This window comes from Xiphophorus hellerii, chromosome 23 (genome assembly GCF_003331165.1).
Source record: "Xiphophorus hellerii strain 12219 chromosome 23, Xiphophorus_hellerii-4.1, whole genome shotgun sequence".
In the NCBI taxonomy this organism is placed as follows: domain Eukaryota; kingdom Metazoa; phylum Chordata; class Actinopteri; order Cyprinodontiformes; family Poeciliidae; genus Xiphophorus; species Xiphophorus hellerii.
Genome location: NC_045694.1, coordinates 1,106,937 through 1,133,580, shown reverse-complemented (window position 1 = coordinate 1,133,580; position 26,644 = coordinate 1,106,937). Strand labels below are relative to the sequence as shown.

The following is a 26,644-nucleotide window of genomic DNA, read 5'->3' as shown; positions in this document are numbered from 1 at the left end:
AGAGGTTACAGCAAACTAAAACTAATTCACCAAACGGAGAAAAATGTTTTAACCGAAGGAAAGAAACAAACTAACTGGACGTTTATGAAACTCAAACATACTGAATTTATGGATGACGTCCTTCGTTTCTGAATCTATTTATTAGCCTTTCGAACTGATGTGCTGAAGATAAAACAGTAAAAGTCGGAATAAAACACCAGAAACAGCTGGTGGATCAACAAATATTAAATACATTTTTTCAAAATGAGTATCTTCTGTTTAACCAATCGATATAAACATGATCACAATCCGTTGACCTTTTTCAATTCTGCATCTAAAATGAACCAAACTATGAAAAAAGTCAAACTCGTAAAGACTAAACTGAAATTACACTCAAAAACTTACCACATGACTTTATTTTGTTAATGGAAAGCAAAAAAGAAATACTAACCTGAATTTAAGACTTTTATCTAAAATAACATTAATAAATTAACCAGATTGAAAAGTTAGTTCATGTTAGTCTGACAAACTCTGAACTTATTTAGCTGTTTTTACTCAACATAAACCAATTTTGTTACTTTAACAGCTAAAATTTGCCTTAAATCAACTGATAAGCTTCTTAATTCAACATGATTTTTTCTAGTTAACTAAATTTTAGTTTGTCAAAAGATTCCAAATTAATTAATTAAGTAGGTCTAATGTCATTTTGTTATTGTCTTTATTTAACACCAAACAATATTTAAAAAACAAAAACTAGCAAACGCACTCTAAAAACTAATTTAAACAAACTGAATTAACCAAAAGTCACAACAAATTAAAACTAAACAAGAATTAAAAACTCAAAACTATTAGAACCTGCTGAGTCAGCAGAGAAAGTCCAGTTTATTACTTTGATCAGTTTTGGTGTTTTTGTGCAAAACTCAACATTTCCTCAGACTCAGAATCCTGACTGCCTGTCATTGTTCGGTTTTATGTCAATATTAATAATGACTGAGTTTTTACAATGTTTCCACATTAATGTGAAGAATTAATGAGCTTTTACCCGGTTTCCCAGCCAGGTCTGGGGGCTGCATGGAGCCGCCGGCGGGTTCGCCTTCTCCGTTCCTCAAACTGGAGTCATCTGGTGGCAGAAAGACAGAAGCGACTAAATATTCTCTGATTTTTAACTTTCATATGGTAAAATCCACTTGTTGCACATAAAATTAAACAAAATGCAAAAAAATGAACTTTATTTTCATTTTTTCTTTATGTCAAACCAAAAACAATCAGGAAACATTTAAAATGCTGAAATACAGAGTTTTAATGTGTCGTCCTTTCTAAAAGGAGGCTTCTTTATCATTTTAAAACCATTTATGTGGTGATCTTTGGTTGTTAAAACATAAATAGATGCTGGAAGTTGATGCTAACTGCTAAACACATAAAAAAAATTAGGAGTTAATGCTAAACACATTACAAACTATCAGAAGCTAATGCTAACCCACTGAACACCTAAAAACATTAGCAGACGCTAACATTAAACCGCTAAACAAATTTTAAAATTAACACGTTAGTGCTAAACCGCTAAACATAAAAAAATCTGCAGAATCTAAGGCTAAACTGCTAAAAGCATAAAAAATTAGCAATGCTAACACTAACCATTAAGTCTCCTTCCAGTTAATGACTGGCGTGATTAGCTGGTGTGAGACCAGGTAACAGCAAAGTCTCAGTTTCTGATGTCATGTTGATGGGAAAATTTTATTGGCTTAAAAGAATCAAATCAGGTCATTTGATGTCAGGTGAGGTCAGGTTAGGGTTAGGGTAGGTCAGGTGAGGTCAGGTGGGGTCAGGTACTTCTCCTCTGACCTTTGGACCAGATCAAACCTCCTGCAGCGTTTCTGTGATGAAAGCTTTAAAATTAATGCAAAGTGTCACCACCAACCCTTCACTCGCCACAGGAGCGTTGGGTTTTCTTTCCACTAAATTTTCTCCATTTTAGCTCCAAACAGACATGAAGTGAGTTAATCTGTCGTATTGAAGGAGCTCTGTTGGTTGGTGAGGACCAATATTAATAGCATCCTGCGGCCCGCGTGGCTCCCGTCCTGCCAGAGGGGTCACTATAAGTTACTGCAGGACGTGGCGTCGCATGAGGGGCTGCATGTGTCCTGCATCGCTCGGCTCCCAGCATTCCCGGCAAACCGCCTTCCTCTCTACCTCTTTGGTCCCTCGGTGCCGCCGCACGAACGGCGACTTCTGAGGAGGGCCGCTGTTTGAAGCCCCGCGTTGTGTGTGTGTGTGTGTGTTTGCTTCTAATACCTTGTGGGGACCATTTTCCTGACACACACTACGTTGTGGGGACCCACTGCTCCTTGTGAGACCGGACCTGGGCCCCACAAGGGGAAACGCTGTTTTTGGGTCAGGGGTCAGATTTAGGACTAAGGTGTGAATTGAGTTTTGGCTGGTTAGGATTAGAGTCAGGATGTAGAAATGAATAGAAGTCAAAGGAAATCCCCGCTAGCGAACCCCTTCCCCCCTCAGGATCGACTGTAAACCAGATCAGCCAGAGATCCTCCACACAGAAAAGAAAATAATTCAGTTTACAGAGAAAACAGCAGAAATGATGACAATGTAGAAGTTCAATAATAAGATGTTAATGGATGGAAGGTTGGATGGAAGGTTGGATGAACGGTTGGATGAACGGTCGGACTTCAACATGTCTTCCAGCTCTGCTGACTCTTCCCAAACGTTTGGTGGTTGGGATAAAACCTGACAGTTGGGTTTGAGGCTCAGCTTCAGACAGAGCACAGATTTCTTCCTCCTCTCAGCTGTTTTTAATAAACCTCTCATAAACTCTCAGTAATAGCATCCACATTCATTAATACAACAAATGGTTGCTGGTTTTGCTTCAGTGAGAACTCGGAACAAACTGCAGAAATCTCTAAGTTGAGACGTTTCCTGGTGTTGGCAGCGCGGCTCGCCCGGCTCCAGGTTCAGTTTGTGGCGTTTAGCTCCAGATTTTAACGTTTTATTGGGGCTTTCCATCTTTCTGCTCGGTTTCTGCCTCGTTCCAGCGTCCCTCGCCTTCCTCTCTCCTGCCCGGCTTTACGCCACGCTGAGTCTCACAGATTCACGGCCGCATGTGGAAGGCAGCGTGTTTGTGTAACCTCTCCTTATATTTGCTTTCAGGTCTGCAGAGAGAAGCCAGAAATACAAGTCCCAGCTGTCCCGTTCACAGGAGTCCGTTTGGATCCAAAGAGGCTCCGGTTCCTCCAAGGTTTAACACTGACACACAGGATTTAGCTCTGGATATACATGACTGCAGCTGAAAAAGATGCACAAGCTTTTACCGGGATCAGAACCAGATCTGTGTGTAGTTCTGGATATTTCTGGACGATAAATCATCCCAGAGGTCACAGCAATAAACGGTGATATTGTTGTTTTGGGGCTATTTTCAAGTAACAATAATGTGAGATTGTCAAAGATCAATAGAGCCCCTGCAGTGAGACGCCACGTCTTCAGCTTCCTGCTGGAGGTCAAGAAACTGCTAACCGACGATAACTAGCACTGGTGTTGTCAACTTGTCAACATAACTTACCAAATCTTAAATTCACGTGCGATATATAAAAGAAAAAGGGACACAGTGCTTTGCTACTAATTAACAACACTAAGACAACTACACTGCCTGGCCAAAAAACAAGTCGCCACCAAAAAATGGTCACACTCTCTAATATTTTGTTGGACCGCCTTTAGCTTTGATTACAGCCGCATTCGCTGTGGCATTGTTTCAATAAGCTTCTGCAGTGTCACAAGATTTATTTCCATCCAGTGTTGCATTAATCTTTCACCAAGATCTTGTATTGATGATGGGAGAGTCTGACCACTGCGCAAAGCCTTCTCCAGCACATCCCAAAGATTCTCAATGGGGTTAAGGTCTGGACTCTGTGGTGGCCAATCCATGTGTGAAAAAGATGTCTCATGCTCCCTGAACCACTCTTTCACAATGTGAGCCCCATGAATCCTGGCATTGTCATCTTGGAATATGCCCGTTCCATTTGGGAAGACAAAATCCATTGATGGAATAACCTGGTCATTCAGTATATTCAGGTAGTCAGCTGACCTCATTCTTTGGGCACACAATGTCGCTGAACCTAGACCTGACCAACTGCAGCAACCCCAGATCATAGCACTGCCCCCACAGGCTTGTACAGTAGGCACTAGGCATGATGGGTGCATCACTTCACCTGCCTCTCTTCTTACCCTGATGCGCCCATCACTCTGGAACAGGGTAAATCTGGACTCATCAGACCACATGACCCTCTTCCATTCCTCCAGAGTCCAATCTTTATGCTCCCTAGCAAACTGAAGTCTTTTTTTCTGGTTAGCCTTACTGATTAGAGGTTTTCTTACGGCTACACAGCTGTTCAATCCCAACCCCTTGAGTTCCCTTCGCATTGTGCGTGTGGAAATGCTTTTGCGTTCACAATTAAACATACTCCTGAGTTCTGCTGTTGTTTTTCTTCCATTTGATTTGACCAAACGTTTAAGTAATCGCCGATCACGATCATTCAGGATTTTTTTCCGACCACATTTCTTCCTGGAAGACAATGGTTCCCCACCATCCTTCCAGTTTTTAATGATGCGTTGGACAGTTCTTAACCCAATTCTAGTAGTTTCTGCAATCTCCTTAGATGTTTTCTCTGCTTGATGCATGCCAATGATTTGACCCTTCTTAAACAGACTAACGTCTTTTCCACGACCACAGGATGTGTCTTTTGCCATGGTTGTTTAAGAAATGAGGAGTTACTCATTGCATCAGCTGGGGTTAAATAACTTGTTGCCAGCTGAAAGATAATTGCCTATGCAGCACTTATCCAATAGGAGGCTTGTACCTATTTGCTTAGTTAAATCCAGGTGGCGACTTTTTTTTTGGCTAGGCAGTGTAGATATCAATGTCAAGAAAAACTCTTAAAAAAAATAGTGAGGGTGAGGGAAGTAGCTCAGGTATGCTAGCTTGACTTTGGCAACAGTTAACATGTAGATGTGATGTCAAATTTTACGTGTTTCAGTTCAGCTAAAAAATGAAAAAACACCAACTCTGACGGATCATCAGTGGAGCAGGTGTTGATGAGCTGATCGACCGCCACAGTGTTAGCTTAGCTAATAGCACTGGTAGTTAATAGCACTGGTAGCTAATCTACCACAGTGATCACTTAATAATAATCATAAAAAATAAACATCCAGCCTGAAAACATAAAACTGTAATGGACTGAATGTTCTGCTCTTTGTGTGGGAAATGTCTGAATGTTTTTTGTTGATGAATCCTGAAATAGTGCCATTGTTGTTGACGGTTGCTATGGCAACGAGTCTGTGTCGCCGCATGTGCACATCTGCGAAATTTCCATGCAACATGTCTATAAACTTTAAATTCTAGCGAACATTTGCCACAGGAAGTGGAAGACATTTTAAATATTCAAAATAAAACGAAACAACAAATGAAATGAATGATAAAGTCTCAGAAATTAAAAGTCTCCAGCTGAGACCAAAACGGAGCCTGGAGGCTTTTATCATCCAGGTTCTGGCAGAAAAATATTGTTTACATGCAGATTTAGCGCCTGGCTTAAATGGAGTTTTAAAGAAAACTCTAACAAAGATGATAAAAACTGAACCTGATTGGACGTTTGATCAACCCCAACCACCAATCAGCTTCTTCCCTGTTCATTCATCTTTAAAAGTTTCTTTGTCATCAACAGAGACTTAATTCTTGCTGGTTTTTGTTTTGGGGTAAAGAACTGGTCCAGGTCTGACGAACCGCTGACGTTTGGGGAGAATAAAGCGTTAAAAGTTGAACTCCTGCAGCGGAGAGGCCGGTGGCTCTTCTGGATCCATCCTCCAGCCTGACCAGCAGAGTAAACACCATTTGTCCTTCAGCAGCGGCTCGGCCTGTCGGAGCACCGACCCCCTACCAAAACACACACTGTCATTATAACTCCATCATCCAATTACAGCATGGAAACAATGAAAGCCGCTCTGTGTGGTTTCTGTTATTGTGGGATCTGGAACGATCCAGAATGTTTCTGGCTGCAAGGCGACGCGCCGTTTCCTGCTTTCCTCCCGTTCAGGAAGGTTTGGACCATCACACAGCGCGGCTGTCATAAACCGCTACGGCTGGACAATATGGCTGAAAAACTTATCACTACAGCCACGTTTCATATCAGTACATATTGATAGTAATTGATTCAGGGTTTTTTAATATCTTTCTCTTCACGCTCTTGTTTTTTTATCTTTAATTAAAAAAAGTTATCAGGCTTTTTTCCAAAACCTGAAACTGCTGCTGCACAAGCTACTCAGCAGGTTGTTGCTAGGCAACCGAAACATTAGTGAGTCAGCTGATGCTACCGGCTAGCTTAGCTCACATTGATAGTTTTTCCTCTGCCTACATCTCCCAGAATGCTGTGCGGTTCTGGATCGGGCTTCACTGAATATTCCCTATATTGAATATCCTGACACATACGATCTATTGATACTATCACGTGATTATTGCAGTATATATTATTGATTTATTTTCCAGCTGTAGCTCCACCAAACTGCTAAGCAAAGATATGAAGATAAATCAGCTGTTTTCTTGTTATGTCTATGTTCTCTATATCTATGAGAACGCCCTCTTCTTGGAACTTGCTAAAAGAAACTGGGACTGACTGAATTGATCTCATTTAATGCTTTTACATCCAAACTAAAAGCTCTTGAGTTAGATTCAATGACACGTACTTGTTTTTATAGCTTGACATTTTCTTTTAACTGTGTGTTTTCTGTGTTGTTTTGTTGCTGCCTGTTGGCCACGACTCCCTCAGAGAAAAGGCTTTTAATCTGAGCCAGTTTGTATCCTGGTGAGATAAAGGTTAAAATAAAAACCTTCCAAACCTGAGCTAGTAAACGTTACAGATCGATTCTCATGACCAGGAATCAACCGTCGCTTAAAGCTGAAGTTAATTTTACAACATGCAGGTTTTACAGCTCAAATTTAAGACTTTTTCAACAAATTTAAGCTTGAAAACTATAAATATGAAAGATGTTTGTGGATCCTGCTGTATTACAATCAACCTTAGCAAAAAAGAGACATTTTGAAGGTTTGTTTGTGAAGCTAAAGCTAACATGGAGACCTGATTTACACAAGGAAGATTTTTTTACTTATTTTGCAGAGTTCTGGCTTAATTTCTGGCTTAACTTGGATTATTCTCGGATTATTATGTAGGATGTAGAAACTTTCGGGCGTGCCGTGGTGGCGTAGTGGTTAGCGCGACCCACATTTGGAGGCCTCAAGTCCTCGACGCGGCCGTCGTGGGTTCGACTCCCGGACCAGGCGACGTTTACCGCATGTCTTCCCTCCTCTCCTTCCCCCTTTCCTGTAAGCCTACTTCGTAAAAAGGGACTCTAGAGCCCACAAAAAGACCCCCTGGAGGGGTGTAAAAAAAAACAACAAAAAACTTTAAAGAATGTAGAAACTTTCAAAATAAAAGAATCAGCAGAAAGTTTGGATTGTCAGAAAATCAAGAGTGAAATTACCGTAAAACTTCTTTAAATATGTTGTTTTCTACGACGGAGTATCAGAGCGATTTTAGGAAAAATGGGAAAAAGATGAGTAAATTTACCCCAAAAAACTCAGATTTTGAGTAATCTGATAAATGTTCTTTTTTTCTCAAAAGTTTCCGTGATCGATCTCAAAATTTTGAGTTTTCCAGCTAATTTTCAACTTTTCAAACTCAGAAATTTGCAGGGTTTTAAAAAAAGAAAATTTCAGATTTTGTTTCCCTAGGAAATGTTTTGACTTTCCAAACTCAAAATCACATCTGTTTCTGTAAAATGTCTGAGATTAACCTCAGTCTCTGAGTTTTTCTAGTAAATGTTTGACTTTTCCAACTATTTGGTGGAAATTTACTCCTTTGTTTTCTACCTACATCAGCAGTAAAACAAAGTGAAACATTCTCCTTCATCAACATCAGATGTTTCTGGCTTTCCACTTGATAACTGAACATTATTGTGACTTTATGAGGAAGTATTGGGATTTTTAGAAGGAAATCTGGGGTATAAATCCCCCTTAATCTCCAATCCAACAGATTTCCTTTCTGTAAACAATTACACAACATCTAAACAGCCTTCTCAATAAAAATGTAAACACCATCTGTTCCCAAACGAGCTCCACATGGAAAAGTTTGCATTCCCTAAAGCCGTCAGATTGTCCGGACGCGTGTTGGAGCGCGGTCCACATCTGGACCCCCGGGTCCCGCGGGCCGGCCGGCCCTCCCGCCCCGCCGTATGGAAGCCATTACCAGCGTGAGGGAGAGACGCTGAAAGCGCCGGTGACAGAGAGAAAGAGCGAACAAGTCTGGATGTGACGGCCTTTCAGAGAGGTCAAGAGGCGGCGGACTGGATCAGGGCCAGAGATTTATTACCGGCGGCCGCCCAGAGCGGCGAGCGCCGCGGATTTACTGAGTGGACGTGTTAAAGAGGCGAGTCGGGCGATGACATCTTCCAGCTCCATTTAAACATGAATCCGTCACACAGAAACAGTTTCCGAGTGAAAAACGCTCAACCCGCTTTGTGGAACATGTGAGCTCATTAACACGTCTTACACACACACACACACGCACACCTGTAGCCCCGCCCACCGCCCCGAGGAGCGCCAGGAAAACAACAAGCATTTACGAGGAGAACTTTACGATGCTATTTACAAATGTGATTACACGACGTGCCGTTCTGGGCTCCGGCTCTGAAATATGAACAACACACGGCAACGCTCGGCCCCGGGGCCTCTTCCAGCTTTCCGGCTTATTTGGTCAAGAAAACCGACAGAATGAGCAAATCGCGCTCATGCACGCACACACAGTGAATCACATGCGACTGATTACCCAGAGTTCCTCTCTGCGAGAGCTTCAAGGTGAGTAGGGATGGGAAAACAAGACGATGCATCACGTTTCAGTCAGAGGATCCAACGCCAATATTCTCCAAAACCAGAATTACACTGGAAAATACATCTGATGACTGTCAGATTATATCAGATTATAGTTGACTTAAGTGTCTTTAGCAACTATATTAAACTAAAAATGAGTTGAGAAACTAAAACTACATGCTGCCCCACTTATTTAATTAGGTTTTTATATTATTAAGCTTATTTAACATGCATTTTTATAATAGCTGAAAAAGTTATTTTTCAGTAAACACTAATTTGCTATGATATAATCTTAGCTCTAAACCACTAAACACATACAAAAATAAGCTAATGCTAAACACATAGAAAAATATAGCAAAAGCTAACGCTAAACTGCTAAACGTATAAAATAAAATACCAGAACTTAATTCAAACCACCAAACAAAAAAATGAGTGGAAGCTAACAATAAACCACTGCATTTATAACAAATTAGCAGATGCTAATGCTAAGTACAAAAACATTAGCAGATGCTAATGCTAAGTACCACTGAAATGACTTTCTGCTGCAAAAATAAAAATCGGATAATTTCATGCATTTTAACTGATTGAAATGAACGGGCTTGAACAATTATATATTTAAAACTTTATATTTAAAACTAAGAATTAATCAGCACTGATTATTATTAAGCTTATTAAACCTGCATATTTTATTTCTAAGTTAAAGTCAACTCTAAAAAATAAGATTTTTTTTTTTACAGCTTTACAATGTTTTTTTTGTTTAAGGTTTTATTGGCTCAGTGGCTTTTATTTGACTGACAGGAAAACAGGTAATGAGAGAAGGAGGAAGACGTCACCAGGCCGGGAATCGAACCTGCGACGGGACAGAGGCCTCCATGTGTGGGTTGTGCTTCACCTCTGCACCACAATGTTGGTTCTTTAATTACAAATTATCTTAATTAATCTCAAGAAATTGTAAGTTTTATGGACATTATTTTATTCATGTCAGAAAGTTTTCAACAAAAAGACAGAAACATGATTCATTCCCAACTTTTGAAAATCCAAAAATTCAAATAGACATTTGAATTTTTCTAAACAAATACTGAAAAAATTCAACAAACATAAGAATAAAGAAACAAATATAATTGTTTCAACTCTTATAACTTCTGAAAAGCAAAAATAATTTTGTTCTTTATTTTTCTAAGAAATAAATCCTGTTATGAACATTTTTAAACGTCTCTGTAAACAGAAGCAACAATATTTAAACAAAACAAATACAAAACCTTCTACTGACATTTAGAAATGTGAAGTTTAGAAGCAAGAACAGCTGAATAAAATGGAGCTCTTTGATTTCTGAATGACTAACTGGCTTAATTAAATCATGCTCTACCCACACCGATTTAAGAAATCCTCAAAAGTGAAATGTTTGATGTGGAAAAGCGTCTAAATGTGGAAGTTTTCCCTGAATCGAGCCAGCTGCTGTGATTTCCACGTTTCTCCAAACCAGACTCACTTCCAAGCAGCTCAATGTTGAAACATATAGGAGCCTTCTTTCAGCCAGCTGACCAGCACTGATCAGCAGCAACCAACAAATTCAAGATGGCCACCAATGCTGTTGTGGAATAAAAAAATTAGCTAAATTAGATGGATGTGTTTGGTTTGAAATCATAGCCTACATATTTTGAACTATAGAAATCATATACATTTTCTTAATTTCTTCTTTTCTGTTTCCGGTGGACATTTTTCAAAATGGCCGCCATGGTTGTACTGGGGAATATATGTTTGCACACAAATCAGCTGCTGTAGTTATTGTCAGTTGTGGGAGCAGCTAACCAAAACGTTAAGTTTACTAACCACTATCTCACTAAACAAGAATCTTAGTTCTGCTAATGCTAAGCTAGCCACATAGAAAATGACAGGAAGCTGATGCTAGAAACATAAAAATATTAGCAGAAGCTAAGCTAACACACTAAACAAATAGAAAATTAATGTAAGTTAACACTAAACCACTGAACACATAACAAATTTGCAGATGCTAATGTTAAACATATAAAATAATAGCAGAAGCTAAAATATTACTTTAAGCTAACGTTAAAAACAAAATTAAGAAGAAACTACAGCTAAATCACTAAACTCATGACAAATTAGCAGAAGCTAACAATAACCATTAACACAACTGTCTTTCTCATCTCCACCTACTGTAGTTGACTTTACTGGTCTGGGACCAGTAAAGTCCTCAGTAATACTATTCCAAAGTCAAAAATATGATGTGACATTTATTTTATCTAAGTCATGAAAACATTTTATGACAATAACTGGTTTAAACGGCTAAAAAAGGCAGCCATGTTGAAAAATATCTGTCATTCTGACATTGAATCAACTCAGATTTGTACAGTAACCTGCTGCACTGAAAAGCTCAGCGTCTCCAACAGAAACAGATCTGCAACACGGCTGCAAAAATACAAGCGGTGTGATTGGATAAGCTGAGGGTTTTAACCCATAATCCCGTGTTTTCTCTCCGCTCTCAGGAATAAACATGGAGCACTTGGTTAGTTCCTGCAGGCAGCAGAACAGAGGCCCGTTTCACTCACAGACTAAACAAAAAACCGTTTACGGGGAAACCTTTCTTCATGCAATCATCGCAACCAAAACAAAGAAAGAGAAATAAAGAGCGAAGCTGAAAGCGAGCGACCGAGTGTGTGAATCCAACTTTGAACAGAGCTTTGTATTTCCTGAAGCCGAGCGGCACGCAGGTTTGATCCTCAGCCATGAATGGGCTTTATACGCTAATTACAGCCACCTGTGTGTGTGTGTGTGTGTGGGGGGTGGGGTGGGGGGGGGGGGGGGGGGGGGGGGGGGGCGTGTGGGTGTGTGTGTGCGTGCGTGTGTGTGTGAGGCATGAGGGCGGAGGCTGACTGTACAGTCATGAACAAAAGCAACCTGCTGTTTTTACTCCGTACACACACACGCTTTTACACATGCTTTCGGGAACTGAATGATGCGGCGTCACACTGAGGAGGAAGATGAGAAGTTTCTATCCGTCCGGCTTCAGATCTGGGTTTTTACCAGGTATGAAGCTCGTCTCGCCGCAGCCAGGAATCCTTATAAGGACATTTAAGAAAACCTGAGAGTGAAGCAGGTTGAGTTCACGCTGACAAGTTCAAACCAGATTTTTAAAAACTTTTAATTTGCTTTCCATGCAAATCTGATGACAGAGGGAAAACTTCATGCTCAAAAAGCCTCTTCTTCTCATAACGTCATGCAAAGTACAGGAATCAGGAATCGCTCTAGTAACACTTTGAAACACTAGAAATCATTCTAATTTGCTTTATTATTATTCTCTATTCATTATTATTAATCTACAGGAATATTTTGGGGAAGAGAGGGAGAATAAAAGAGATAAATGCCAGGAGCTGCGCTACGCTGGCGGTTTCCCATCCTGGATGGGTCAGGCGACGGCCATCGGGAGGCGAGTCAAGGTCAGAAATGATTCAGAAAATTACTTCACCCTAAATGGAGCCAGAGCGAGTCACACTGCTGCGTTCGCAGGTTGTCTGCAGCGCTGCGAGGCTAATGCTGCAGACAGACGCTCCACACATGCTGCTAAAGAAAGACTTCCTGTCACGCAGCAAACATCTCACAGCACGACTCGATGTTTTCTGCCATGTTTCAGAGACTGTTGACTCATCCTGAGGTTGTTTTCAACTGAGAAACGCCAGGAAATCATTTGTTAACCAGAATCAGGTGTTTTTCAGCTCGATTGTCAATTGAAGATCATGAACTCAGGAATCCAACCTTTTCCCAATCAGTGAAAGCGAAACACTCAGCAGGTTCGGTTTATAACACGGATTGGTGTGGAAGTTGCTGCTGACTGAAGACGGCTCAGATTCGGCTGCTTCCTGTTTAAGATGAAGTCAGACGAAGCAGAGAGGCGCAAGAAGCTGCAGCTAGCATGAGCAGCTGGACTGTGGCTCATTCAGGGCCGGAGAGAGCGAGATTTACAGCAGCTAACAGGAAGGTTGAGAAAAACAAAGCTACATTTTAACCCGCTGCAGACAACCTGCGAACGCTCTGGCTCCATTTAGGGTGAAGTAATTCTCCGTTTAACACCTCAGGGGGAAGGAACAGAATATTAGAAATACAGAAACTCCTGATTTATTACTGTGACAGCAATGCTAACAGCTAACTTAAGGAGCTAAAGTGGTGTAAAATGTCAACTTTGTACTAAATTAGTCTTAATTTCAAACTGCAGAGGTTTGTAATGCAGAGCTCTCCATATGCAGACTGAGATAGTTGACCAACTTCAAACAGTTTTATTTAAAAAACAAAAAACAACCCCTGATATTTATTTATTTAACAACTATTATTAACACGTCATTAGTCAATCTAAATGAATGCGCTAAAGTCGTCTCCCTAGACTGAATGTGAAAGAATGTGAAACATTGAATTTCCTGTAGCTGCCTTGAGGTGTGTGTGTCTCAGAGCATTTCTACCTGTGCATGCGGCGTTGCTGTAACTCTAGCCAACATCAAGGCGCCACTCACTTCGCTGAACTGACAAATCTCTCACATTCATCGCCACGCGCCGCCTTTGAAACACAAACCGCCGGCCTCGGATCCCACTTTCAACTCTCCATCATGGCTCCGCGTACCAAATGATCCTCCGGTTAAACGTCTACTGATTCAGTCCCCGTTTGACCCCACATGACCCCGTTACCATCTGACAGGTTTCATTCATTTTTTGCAACAGGAAGAAACTTTTTCATAAAGTTTTTCTGCTCTCCAAGTTGTTTCTTCAACCTGTTGGTGTGAGCTCCTCATGTTTACTTGCTGCATGTCTGTCTTTGTCTGCTGAGGTTCAAAGCCGCGCCGCCTGGCCGCCGCGCCGCCTGGCCGCCGCGCCGCCTGGCCGCCGCGCCGCGTGGCAGCTGATAGACTCCCTTTGATGAACGACAATTTACAGCAAAGTAAAACAGCTCATCACACCGTGCAGCTGCGCCGCTTCAACCCAACGACCGCCATCTTTCCCTCAGAAACATGGCGGCTGCAGCTCACACACGCAGGGCGCAACATTACCGCGCAGGTTTACACTTTGCAACATGCAACAAATTCACATCTGCTTTTTATTTACAGTTAGGCTGAAACAATTAATCAGATTAATCGTGATTAATCAAAAATAATCATCAGGTAGTTTAGTAATCAAGTAATCATTAACTGGAGTATCCAGGCTGTAAAACTAATAAACTAATATAAAATAAAAGCTGAAATATCTCTATCCATGACTTCCTTTGGAATCTGTTTACTTTACAAATATGAGCAAAACGTTGTCAATATTTCACTAATGTGGCAAAAACAACTTGTGTTGACACTAAATAAGAAACACAATTAAAATCCTCCATGTGAATAATAATTCTACCACTTCCTGTCATGTGTTTCAGTGTTTCCGCCAGTAGTAACTTCCTGTAGTTGATCACATGACTGGTGTGATGCAAAAAAGACTTTCCATTACTGATTTCTGAAATACAAACCTCATCAAACACTCCAAGCTGAGCTCAGCCAATCAGAGCTCAGCTTCTTTCTGATTGGCCAATCAGAGCTCAGCTTCTTTCTGATTGGCCAATCAGAGCTCAGGTTCTGTCTCTTAAACTGTGCGCCAGCTGCTGTATCCTCAGCAGCTTCCAGCCAACAAACGTTGGTCGTTTCTGCATCAGAGAAACGATCTGAAACATTTCTGTCGGATGGAAAGCGGTGAGGACGATCAGCTGATCCCACATGTTCGAAACCCGCAGAGGAGTTTACGTCTTAAAGCACAAAAAGTGACTAAATGGAGAAATGATAAGTGTTAAAAAGACAAATAAGACAGTGTGTGTGTGTGTGTGTGGCGGGGGTTTCTGCACGTATATTGGTTTTCAGCGAGCTGTCATTCTGATCAAACTTCAGCCTGATAGCAGAGGCACCGCAAAACCATCGTTCTGTTTGCACAAGAAACTGTCTCACACACACACACACACACACACACACGCGCACCCCCACACACACACACACACACGCACACACACTTTACCCTGAAACACAGCAAAACATACCGTGAATACACTTATGTGAAACATAACGCGCAGGAATGCAGCAACATTCTGCATGTGAGTACAAGCACGCACACACACACACACACACACACACCCACACACAAGCACACACACCTGATGCTTCACAATAAAATGCTTTTAAAATCATTTTCTTGTTTTAAATAAGACAAACCAACATGTGTTGTTGTTACTTGTTGTGATGCTGGAGCATGGTGGTGGCAGCATCATGCTGTGGGAATATGCAGGAGGAAAACCTGCTGGAGGCTGCAGAAGAGACTGGTGGAGAACATTATGGGATGGTTTAGGTCAGGGGGGTCCAAAGTGTGGTCTGAGGGCCATTAGTGGCCCCTACGTTGAATGTAGCCCTTTGCTTCAGTTCAAGAGTGATGCAAGTTTTACCGTGTTGATATTAGAGTCACTGCAGATAGAAAAAAACTGGAATAATTTTCTGCCAAACTATTTAAAAAATGACCTAGAAAAACTCAGAATCGTCTGAACTCCAAAAGTCAAAAAATTGTTTGAAAAAATAAAAAACTTTAAGATTTGTCTCTGAACTTTTCTAGAAAAAACAAGGACATTTTTGAGTTTGAAAAATTTCTAATTTTCCAGAAAAATAAACGTGGAAGGTTTCAGACAATGAAAATTTTCTAGTAATAATTCAGAAACTTTGAGATTAATCTCAGAAGAACAAAAAACAGAATTTTTTGGCGTTGGAAATTTCCACGTTTTTTATTTTATTTCTGAGATTAATCTCAAATTTCTGAGTTGTTAAGTGGAAATTAATTTTTTATATAATTTTTTCCATCTATAATGGCTCTGATGCGTCGCAGATGTTTGACGTAAACAGAGTTTCTATTTTCTCAATCAGAAACTTTCAAAATAAAACTTTTCTGGACCCAAATCTGCTTTTAATTAATTTGATAAATTTACATCAAGGAAAAAATCTTATTGATCAGAAATTATTTAATTCTTTTTTTCCACTAAAAAAATGCAAAGTAACTTTTAAAAAAGTGAACTTGTTGAATCTTCTTCAACTTTTGGATCGAGAATAATTGACTTTATTTGTTGAAATAAAATGTTGCACTTATTGGTTGAGGACATTTTTGTCTCTCAGGTCTTTTTGATTCAATTATTTTGGCAAACGTGACAAAAAGTTTGGACAGAGCAGGTTCATGGTTTGGAGTGGCCTAGTCAAAGTTCAGACCTGAATCCTGCAGTAAAGTGACGCTATCAGATGAGTGAGCTGTAGATGTTAGATGTAGATGAGTTCTCACTCAGAGCATTTTAACAGATAAATGCTGCACTTTTTATTTGTTTTTAGTGAAAATGTTTTAAATTATTTCCTCTGTTTCCAGTTTTAATAATAAGATTTAAATTTGTTTTTGTGAAAAATGTGAAACAAAAGATCGAAACAAGTGAACATTTCTGCAAATGGTTTCAGGTGAGAAAGTCATTTATCAAAACGCAGCTGAGATATGGAGCAACAACAGTGCCTTAAACAAAAAATAAAGTTTTTATGAAAATCAAAACCTGCAGCGTTTCTGTTTCCTCATCAAAGCATCTGCAGAAGATTCTGGGCTTTTCACGCTCGATTGCCTCGTTGTGGAGGAGAGCAGCGAATGGGAAGAGACATGAAAAGACGGCGGGACGGTGAGCGAGGAAGAAGAGGAAGAGGAGGATGAGGAGGGGCACTGTGTGCTGAAGGACCGGCCGTCAGCTTTGATGATGGAGCCGCAGCAAAACAAAAGTTTCTAAAACTTCAAAAGAGAACTTTCTGCTCTCTTCAAACATGTCTTCACTAATTGCTGGGCTCGGTTCTGCCCTCCGCCGCACTCGGGTCCATTCAGCAACGGGTGGGGGAGGGGAGGGCGTTACAGAGGGACAATGGAGCCGGCGGGGCCAGTGACAAATCCCAACCCGAATGAGAAACTCCTCGGTCGGCCGCTGCCTCCTCAGGTCTAACCCGGCCGACCCTGATGGCCTCCAGAGGGAGCAGCCAGCAGGAGGCGCTGCAGCTTTTCTTCTGGGCCGAGCCGGTAACAGCTCAGCGTCATTCTGCTTCTCCTCAGATGGAAATCATATCTAATGATTAATTTTTCAAAATGGCCGCCATGGTCGTCATTGCAAAGTAATTTCTGACATTGCTAAAAACCTGAAAGAATTAGAGAAAGCTAACTCAAAACAGCTAAGCACATGAAAACATTTTCAGAAGCTAACGTCAAACCGCTAAGAACATAAAAATGACCCTAAGCTAATGCTAAGCTGCTAACACACAAGAGAATTAAAGGAAGCTAATGCTAAAAAAAGAGAAAAAAACCCGTCATCCTGAACCTGCGATTCCTGATGTGTAGACAAAAAGTCTCTGCTTTCCTGTCCATCCGTAGCGGTGGAACCGTTAGCTACATGAAACCTGGAGACGTAGACATGAAATCAGCGCAGAGCCTCAGTAAAGGCCAAAATAACGCAGAAAAAACATCTAAGAACGAATCCAAACCACTTGTATTCTCCTTTTCCTCACTTTCTGTTAGGCTACGCCACAGGCAGACTCGTTGTCATGGCAACCGACTGACACCTCCTCTAGGATTCAACACCAAAAAAAGTCAAACATTTCCCCCACAAAGAGCAGAACATTCAGTCGGTCTCAATTTTATGTTTTCAGGCTCCAATTTTATTTTGTGATTATTAATAAGTGATCGCTGTGGTAGTTTAGCTCCCGCTGCTATTAGCTCCTGCTGCTATTAGCTCCCGCTGCTATTAGCTCTCGCTGCTATTAGCTGCCGCTATAAAAGCTAGCTACTGTTATTAAAGGTTGACGAGCCCCGGCCTAGCCAAAGTTCAGACCAAGAAAAACTTGAAAACTGATCCAGTATGACTGAACTTGACCTCAAGGGGGCTTTAATAAAAAAGCATGCCGCACTTTTCAGACGTTTATTTTGAAAAAGCTCAATTAAAGCCTGGATGATGTTGCATTAAAGTTGCTGTATCTTGACTATAAAGGTGGAAAGTGGTGAAAGTTTGTCTGACGGTAGAAATGGCGCCTCAGGTCTGTTCGTTATGAACTTCCTGTCGAGCGTGAGTTGGCGCGGCGCGGTGGTGCAGCGGCGCGCGGTGGTGCAGCGGCGCACGGTGGTGCAGCGGCGCTGCAGCAGCGGTGCCTCCAGAGGACGGCCTGCTGACTGACAGATGGCATCCAGCGAGCCGCGGGTATTTAAGAGCCATTAGGGTCTGCTAGAGCTCAACTCGCCTCGCAATTCAGAAAACACACACACACACAGAGAAAACACACACACACAGAGAAAACACACACACAGCCAGTGAAGCATGAAGGAGGGAAAAATGAGGAGCTGAAAGATGATGAGACACAAAACTAAAAAACAAAATGAAAGATGAAGAAATCTGAAAAAAAACAACAAATGTGAAAAAAATCTGATGGTTTTCCAGAGACCACCTGTGTGTCAGGTAAGAATCGCTCCTTTGTTCAGCAACAGCAACTTTCTACCTGCCGGTTTTATTCTGGATCTGCTGACGACTGCAGGGAGAAAAACTAAAAAACTAAATCCTCCTTCGTTTATCGTTTATCATCCTGCTGGAGGTGAAACCAGGCAGAACCAGAGGATGTGGGACAGACAGAGGCCCAGCAGTGTGTGTGTGTGTGTGTGTGTGTGTGGGCGTGTGTGTGTGGGCGTGTGTGTGTGTGTGTGTGTGAACAAAAGGACAAATATTTTCTTGTCGTTCTTGTTGATATGAAAAAGCAAAGAAAGATACACATCTGTGTGTTTATCAGCCAGAAAACAACTCTGGAAACTTGACTCCGATTCTGTCTCTCCCATCTGGACATCCATCATCACACACACACACACACACACCCACACACTTTTACATCCAGCGGCAACATGAAGCAGAGCGGCCAAAAGTTGCTAAAATATTCACATCTGCTCTAAATAGTAAATATTTAGAGCAGACGAGAAAAATCTGAAAAGTGTGGCCTGGATTTGTGCTCATCTTGCTTTACCTTCATACCCCAAAATAAGAGCGAGACGGCTAAAAAATAAAATCCGATTTGAATGAAAACAGGAAATATTTTGCAGTATACGACCCGATCTGAGGATTTTGGCTTAATTACAAGAATAAAGTCATAAAATTAGCAAAATGTTTTTCACTAAAATCCTTTCCAACCTTTGAGCAAAACGTCCACAGGTGATAAACTTGGCCCAGAATCGGAAGAGAACTGAAGTTCAGATCCGGGGAATTTCAAAATAAAGAGGAGAATGGCCAGACCGCCCCCTACTGGCCCACACGGTACTGCATGTAAGAAACCGCTAATTTACCGAAACTTGAGCTAAAAGTTTGACGAGTTTAATTAGCTTATCAAACTGTTGTGTTTAAAAATAATAATGGATCAGTTAAAACCAGGAACAACTGAAGAATCGGTGGAAAGAAAACATCAGGATCGTCGTTTACAAGAGATTTGATTCCTTCGAACGAGTCAGTTAGTGAGAACTGTTCTTTGTTTGCTCATGTTTGCGTGCTTATGATGCTCTGCTCACACGTCAGCAGCTTTGGTTTTTATTTAATCCAATTAAACTAAATACAATAGGTAAATAAAATAGCTAGAAATGGATGGATTATTTTTATATTTAAGAAGATTTTTGTTTCTGCCAAAGCAACTCGAACCTGTTTTTCTTTCATTCTGCTTCTAAATTACAAATAGCCCTAAAATGATGTTAATGCTCACAACACTTGGTTAAAGAGCAACTTTCTTTATTTGCATTGGAATAAAACTTTCATAATGTGTAAATAATTATAAAATGATTCTGACCTCCAGGTTCTCTGCACGCATTTTTCTACGATTAGCGAGACGCTGCAGAGCGAAACCTGAGCAGGCGGCCAGGCTGACTGACAGCGGCTTATTTGAGATTCATGCTCTGCATGTGTGTGTGCGTGTGTGTGTGTGAGCTAAAACCCTGGGCCACCTCCACATCCTCCCAGTTGAGGCGGTAGACATCTCAATTAAAACCTGCAGAGTGGCGGAGGAACCAGGAGGAGCGCAGGGACGACGCGCGGCGGCGCTGCAACCTGATCCGACGCTGCGCTGCTGGCAGGAAAACAGCTGCAGCTCCACACATGCAGAAGAAAACTGGCATAAAGAGGAGCATGGTTTGCTTCCCACCAGCTCTAAAACAAAAGCTAAGCTAATTATTTAGCAAGCACAGAACGTTATGCTAACAGCATGCTAACCTGAGCTGTGCTACTTCAGGGTGTTAGCATGATTTAAACATCACATTTAATCTCTTAATCTGTAGATTCTGAACTCACTCAGGTACAAAACACATAATTCAGTTTATATTCAGTTTATGGGCAAAAAGAGAAATGATTGCTGCTCCTGGATTGGCTGCTTTGCAAACGCTAGCCAATAACGTGCTTGCTAGCATTTCTTTCAAATATTTCATATATTCTCTGCAGAAAAATGACAAAATTGGTGAATTTTCAACAAATACCAACATAGGTCCGATGTAAAACAAATAAATCGTTTTGTTCCTGGAATCAGATCGTTTTGCTGTCAATGAGTGAGAAACTTAAAGTGTTTTTTCATCTGATGGTCCTGTAGACCCGGTTCTACTGGAACCAGAACTTCTCCAGCTGTTGTGGTTCTGAGTCAAACCAACCTGTTCCCCTCCTGGCATGTGGGGGCGCTGCACCAAGAACCACTGAAGGAAACGACACAAAAACCTCTGAAGACACTGAGAGCAACTTCCTTCTTCACCAGATGGAAACAAGATGGAGGCGTCAGATTTTAGCGGTTGGAGGATTTCTCTTTAGTCTTTGACAAAAAAAAAACAAACAAAATCACAAGTTACTTCTCCTGCTAATGCTAGTGAGTGTTTTTGTTGAATTTACCCAGAATGCCCTGCGCTGTAGTCCACTTCCTGCTTTTGGAGCGGACATTAACTGAAACAGAGTTAGTGAACTTGAATCCGTCTCATAAAGAAGTAAATGATCATTTAAAGTCATAAACTTCAGATCTGAGTTTAACTGTGTTGAGATTTTAGTTTCATAAAACTGGGATTTGATGATTGTTGTGGTTTATAACCAGATTAACCACTATGACCAATAAAAGCAGATTTTTAATTTTCAACAGCTGTTATTCTGATTAATGTTGGAACGGCGGCCATATTGGATCCTAACTGGGGCTCTAGCATGTTTCCCTTTTAATTTTCCAACCCGGATGTTCCACATTACAGGGAGAAATCACTCATAAAGCTGCATCTTTAGGCCTACAATCAGCTCCAAGAAGCTGCTTTTTACAGCAAATTTCCTTCACTCTGGAATAAAGGTGTTCAAAGTGAGGCGCGGGGGCCATTTACGGCCCACGGGCTGGTTCTGCACGGTCTCCAAACCACAATTCAAGAATACATAGGACAAAAATATCCCTTAAATCTACTTATAAAAATGTCAGATGCAACACAAAGTGATGATCTGGTTTCCTTGCAAACTGAAGGATTTTTATTTTGAAGGAGCAAAAACTGTTTGAAGTTTTGGATCTATGATGATGTTCCTTTAAAAAAAATCTGATTATTTTGTTAAAACAGTTCATAGTTTGTTTATTCACAAGGTTGAAAAATAATCACATTCTTGGTGATTTTAGATTTTAAAAGTAATATTTAAAAAAGTTTAGACACTCCTTTCCTAGAGGGAACAGCTCCAACGAGTCTGGATGTTCAGTAACCATGACAACATACAATAATATCAGGAGGAGGAAACCTGATTTAGTAACTTGCCTCTGCTGGTGGCTCAGTTTGTCCAGTGAAAACGCTCAGAGTTTCAGATGAACACAAACATGCCAACAAACATGCTAACAAATATGCTAACACCGCTGCCTCACAAACAGCAGGAGTCCGATAGCTTAGCCAACCTGGAATCACACGAAGCTATCAGAGGAACGGCGACACGACTGGGAAAAACAGGAAACTATGGAAATATTCAAACAAATTAAACAGAACGAGGAGGGAGAGGACGACGGTTCTGGATACGGTCGGGTCGGGTCGGGACCAGAGAGCCTGATGTTTCATGTGAGAGCAAAACACGTCAGGACCAACAGGGGGCAGTGCAGCGCAGCAGGCGGCCACAGGAGGAGGGAAGTCACCACCATCTTAATGTTTATCCATCCTTCCTTCATGAACAGCCTTTCCTCCTCTCTACTGTCATGTCTTTTTTTCCCAGAATGCACCTTGCTTCCTTAAGGGTTGGGAACAGAAGTGAACCAGACAAATGTCAACGGTCAATAATTTGGACTAAAACTTTTATCTGCAGAGGCGTTTTAACTGCAGTGGATCATCAGAGCGTCGATTCATCAGAAACTATTTCATTAAATCTCAGGAAGGAGAATCATTCGGGTCCGTCCGACCAGGAGGAAGTTCTCAGGTTTCATGTCTCCGTTGCTGTTGTTTCTGTTGCCACAGGAAATGGTTCATATCACTGCGGATGAAACTGAAAATGTTTATATTGTTATTTTAAAGGGGGAGGATTCTGTGTTTTCCAGGCATATAGTCATTTTATAACACAATCCTGTTATAAAAGTAGTTATAAAAATGATATGAATATTATATGACTGAAAAGAAGTTTAACTTCCTGATTTAAAGCCTTCAAATTGGGCCTCCGTCTCTTTAAGAACCTCCTGCTGTTTCTGAAGCTCCGCCTCCAGGAAGTCGTCCCAACATGGCTTCTTTATTAACCCTTTAACGTTTTTACCAGCGTTGCTCTGAGCAGCAGCTCAGCAGCTGCTTGCTAATTGCTGCTGGCTAGTCTGAAGGAGAAGGGTGGGGGAGGAGCTGCGACTGAAGGCGGGGCTAAATCCACCCAGGAGTTTTGCAGCTGGATGGTTGCCATGGAGACTGAAGGATTTCTCAAACATGAAAAAGTCAAAGCAGGTTTGTTTCTGATGAGGGAAAAATTTATAACCAGTATTTTTTATGAGGTACTGGCCCTTTAAATACTGGCGGATGAAAGTCATTTGGATTTTTTTTGGCCATGTTGGTCAAAATGACAGACGATGAAAACTCGGGTCGCGTCTTCATCTCTGCGGCTGTTGGTGTCCAACAGGTGATAGATTTTTGTTTCTGTTGCGAATATTTCCGTTTAATAAAACCTGCTGCTTGTTTCAGGCTCCGCCCACCGACACCAGCAGGGTGTGTGTGTGTAGGCGTGTGTGTGTGTGTGAATGAAAGGGACAGTGAACGAGGCTGTGGGGGGGTGGCAGCTGCCTGGATGACCTCAGCGGCAGCTGTTCCCTCCGTCTGTGTGGCAGCGCGGCTTTGAAGTTCAGTTCAGCGCCGATGAAGCTTTGAATCACATACCGATTCTGATTACTGCCCTGCATGAAAGCAGATCATCTGCTGGCGCCGCGCCACCTCACCGCTCTCTGCTCCAAACGTTTACATGTACATCACCTCAATCATTCTGTCTCACACTGAAACACAAAGTTCATCACGCCGCCGTCGGGTCAAATAAAGCCTGGAGAACAGAGGAACGGCGGCCGAATGTCTTCCTGCCGCAGCGTTTTCCTGCTGCGTTTGAAGAACCGCCGGAGATGCTTCGCTCTGATTCTGGGGGACGCTTCACAGCTCTAATCTCTCTGCTGGCTGAAACCCGACACACACACACACACCCACGCACACACACACACACACACACACACGCCCACACACTGCGGCGGTCCGCTGACACAATGTCCTTCTGCAGGTATTTTGTTTACATGGACGTGGGTTCAGGGTAGCGGCTATTTAAGGCAGCGACAGAAAAGAAAACACACCTGTGCCGGAGCTGTCGACACGGCAACGGGCCGGAGCAGAACTCTACAGAACTACAGAGACGGGTCCAGGCTGTTAGCCAAAACATGCAACAGCCCCCAAACTGTGTTAGCTTAGCCTCTTTACAGCGTTAGCTTAGCCTCTTTACAGCGTTAGCTCATCCTCTTTACAGCTTTAATAATCAATTAACTATGATCAATTAAAACGAGCTCAGTCTTTCCAATTTAATCACGAAACGCAAAGACAGGATGATCAAAATAAAATCCTCTTTTTGGAAAATATTTTTGGCATTTGTAATTTAATTTTTAAACAAGAAAGCAAGAAAAAAATAGATTAAAATCAGAAATCAGACCTGGTATGAAAAGACCTGAGGTTTTATTTTTAATATCGCTGTGAGGCTTTCAGACCTCAGCGTCCAGCTTGGTGGTGGCAGCATCATGCTGTGAGTCAGATGCTGGCGCGTTGTGTAAATCGAAGAAAATCCTGAAAACCAGCAGCTACATGATGGAAATGATCTCAAACTCGCACCCAGAGAACAACAGACCAAATTCTGCAGGACTCAGCAAATGTGAGGCAAGAAAAATATATTTAAAAGAAAAGTTAAAACAAAACGATGAGCTGCCACTACTCAAGGATCTCAAAGAATAAAATGATTAAAACGTCTCAACAATCTCAGCGATTTGTTGATGAAAACGTAAACCAGCTCCTCCGTTTCATCTGAAATCATAACTGGCTTTGCGCTCACCGATGACAATCAGCGTGTAGTTGATGTTGACGCTGCCAAAGCCGTTGGTGGCCTTGCAGACGTAGGTGCCGGCGTCCTCCGTCTCCATTTCCTTGATGCGCAGGCCGTGCTGCAGCACGCGGAACCGGGTCCAGCCGCTGTGGATGTGTCGGCCATCTTTGGTCCACATCATGAGCGGCGGCGGGTCGCCCTCCACGGGGCACGGGAGCTTGGCCGTGCGACCCAGACGGACGCTCTGACGATGGGCCACCTTCCCCGCCACCCTGGGAGGACCTGCAGCAGAAGAAGAACAAAAACACCTTAGCCGCTGAGGAAAATTCAAGATGGACGCCAATTTTCAAAATGGTTCTAAAAATACATTTATCACTGAGGAATACATTTGCTGTCAATTCATACATAACTGGACCCGCAGAAATCATGTTTACAGATTATTTTTTGGATATTTCAAGATGGCCACCATGGTTGTCATAGTAGCAAAATAATTTTTGCTCTAAAATCACCAGTTAGACAAACGTGTTTAGTGTCAAATCATAGCTTACATATTTTGAACTGTAGAAATCATATTTTTTGATCTTGTGATTTTTGTTTTTTCTTTTTCTGGTGGACATTTTGCAAAATGGCCGCCATGGTTGTAACAGCGAATATGTGTTTTGAAATAATCAGCAGTCGTTATTGGGCACTGCTAACCCGAAAATTACTAACCACCAAACAAAAAATAAAACCGAAAAGAATTACAGCAAGGTAATGCTAACAACACAAAAAGTATTAGCGGAAGCTAACACTAAACAAAAATATTACCTCTGATAACTGAACCCGTAAACACGCACAACATTTACTGGAAGCTAACTCAAAACCCCTTAATTCGTAAGAGTATTAACAGAAGTAAACTCTAAACAATTAGTGGGAGCTAATGCTAAACACGTTTTAAAATCAGCAGAAGCTAACGCTAACCATTAATACGGCTGAGCCGCACATCCTCACCTCTGCTTTGAGCTCATCAATATGTGACAGCAGGAATCAAACCCACAACTTTCCAACAGTCTCTGTGCCACCCGAGTTCAATTCACTATTAAAATTAGTCTAAAAAGCTTAAATTATTGTCAAATATTACAGAGTAAAAAAACAAACTACATTTTCAAACGTGTTTTGGCAAACGGAGGATTTTCCTTTAATAAGTTATTGATTGTTTTTGAAAAGAAAAGGTTTCGTTATAATGCAGCAGCAGCCGGACGGTGAGACTGCAGAAACAAAGCGGGCGGATGGAGAGGAAAGGTGGGAGGAAACGACGAGGAGGAAACCGGAGGGAGGCGAGACAGAACCGGCAGTCCGCTAGCTGCCGGACCGGGCAGCCTGACCCGTTACAGCGGCTCAGCTGGGAACAATACCGAGGTCACCGGGAGGAAACCGTCCTGAAAACAACGGAACAAAAGACACCTGCAGGGAAATCCCAGTTCAAATCCCAGCGCAGGCCAGAACCGACCCACTGGTCCGAACCGACCCACTGCGCCGTTCCTTTTTGCATAAGCCACGCTCACTTCCCCATTTCTGACCAATCACAGAACTTCTGTCTGGTTCTGTATGGAAGAGAAACCTCGTCCTAAAAGCAACTGCTCCTCTGCATTTCATCCAATCCTCCACCGTCATGCATGGTGGAGGATCTGTCATGCTCTGGGCCAGTTTCCCCTTGAGCTCTGTTAGAGTTTATGATGTCATACCAAGTATGATGTCATAAGCCAACAGAAAACTGGAGGCACCTTGTCCTTCAGATTAAAGCTGAAAGCTCATTTGTTATTTTATGATTTTTTTCACTTTGGGAGAACAGAGAAACCCTGAAGGTTTTTAAAGATCCAAACGTTCCTCCACTCCTTCAGTCGGCTGGTTCTGGTTCTGGAGGCCCGGCCTGGTGTTGCTGTTGGCAGCAGGGCCAGACGGAGCGCGAGGGGAGAGCCGAGGAATGCTTTTGATGGAGAGGAGCTAACAGCGGGACATAGCTGGGATGGAGGCTGAAGGTGTGAGTGTGTGTGTGTGGGTGTGCGTGTGCAGGCGTGTGTGTGTGTGTGTGTGTGTGTGTGTGTGTGTGAATCATTATTAAAGTGATCTGAAACAGTTTGAAGAAGGTTCTGAATTTCTGT

General features: G+C 41.9%; 1 protein-coding gene across 1 annotated transcript in view; it reads right to left on the bottom strand.

Moving 5' to 3' along the window:
* fgfrl1a (fibroblast growth factor receptor like 1a) overlaps positions 1–26,644 on the bottom strand; it is a 62,530-nt gene that overhangs the window by 16,262 nt on the left and 19,624 nt on the right. The window contains exons 3-4 of the mRNA XM_032555598.1: positions 24,513–24,785; positions 1,022–1,099 (exon numbers count right to left, since the gene is read on the bottom strand). Coding sequence (XP_032411489.1) covers positions 1,022–1,099; positions 24,513–24,785 — 351 coding nt within the window. The remainder of the gene's footprint in view (positions 1–1,021; positions 1,100–24,512; positions 24,786–26,644) is intronic.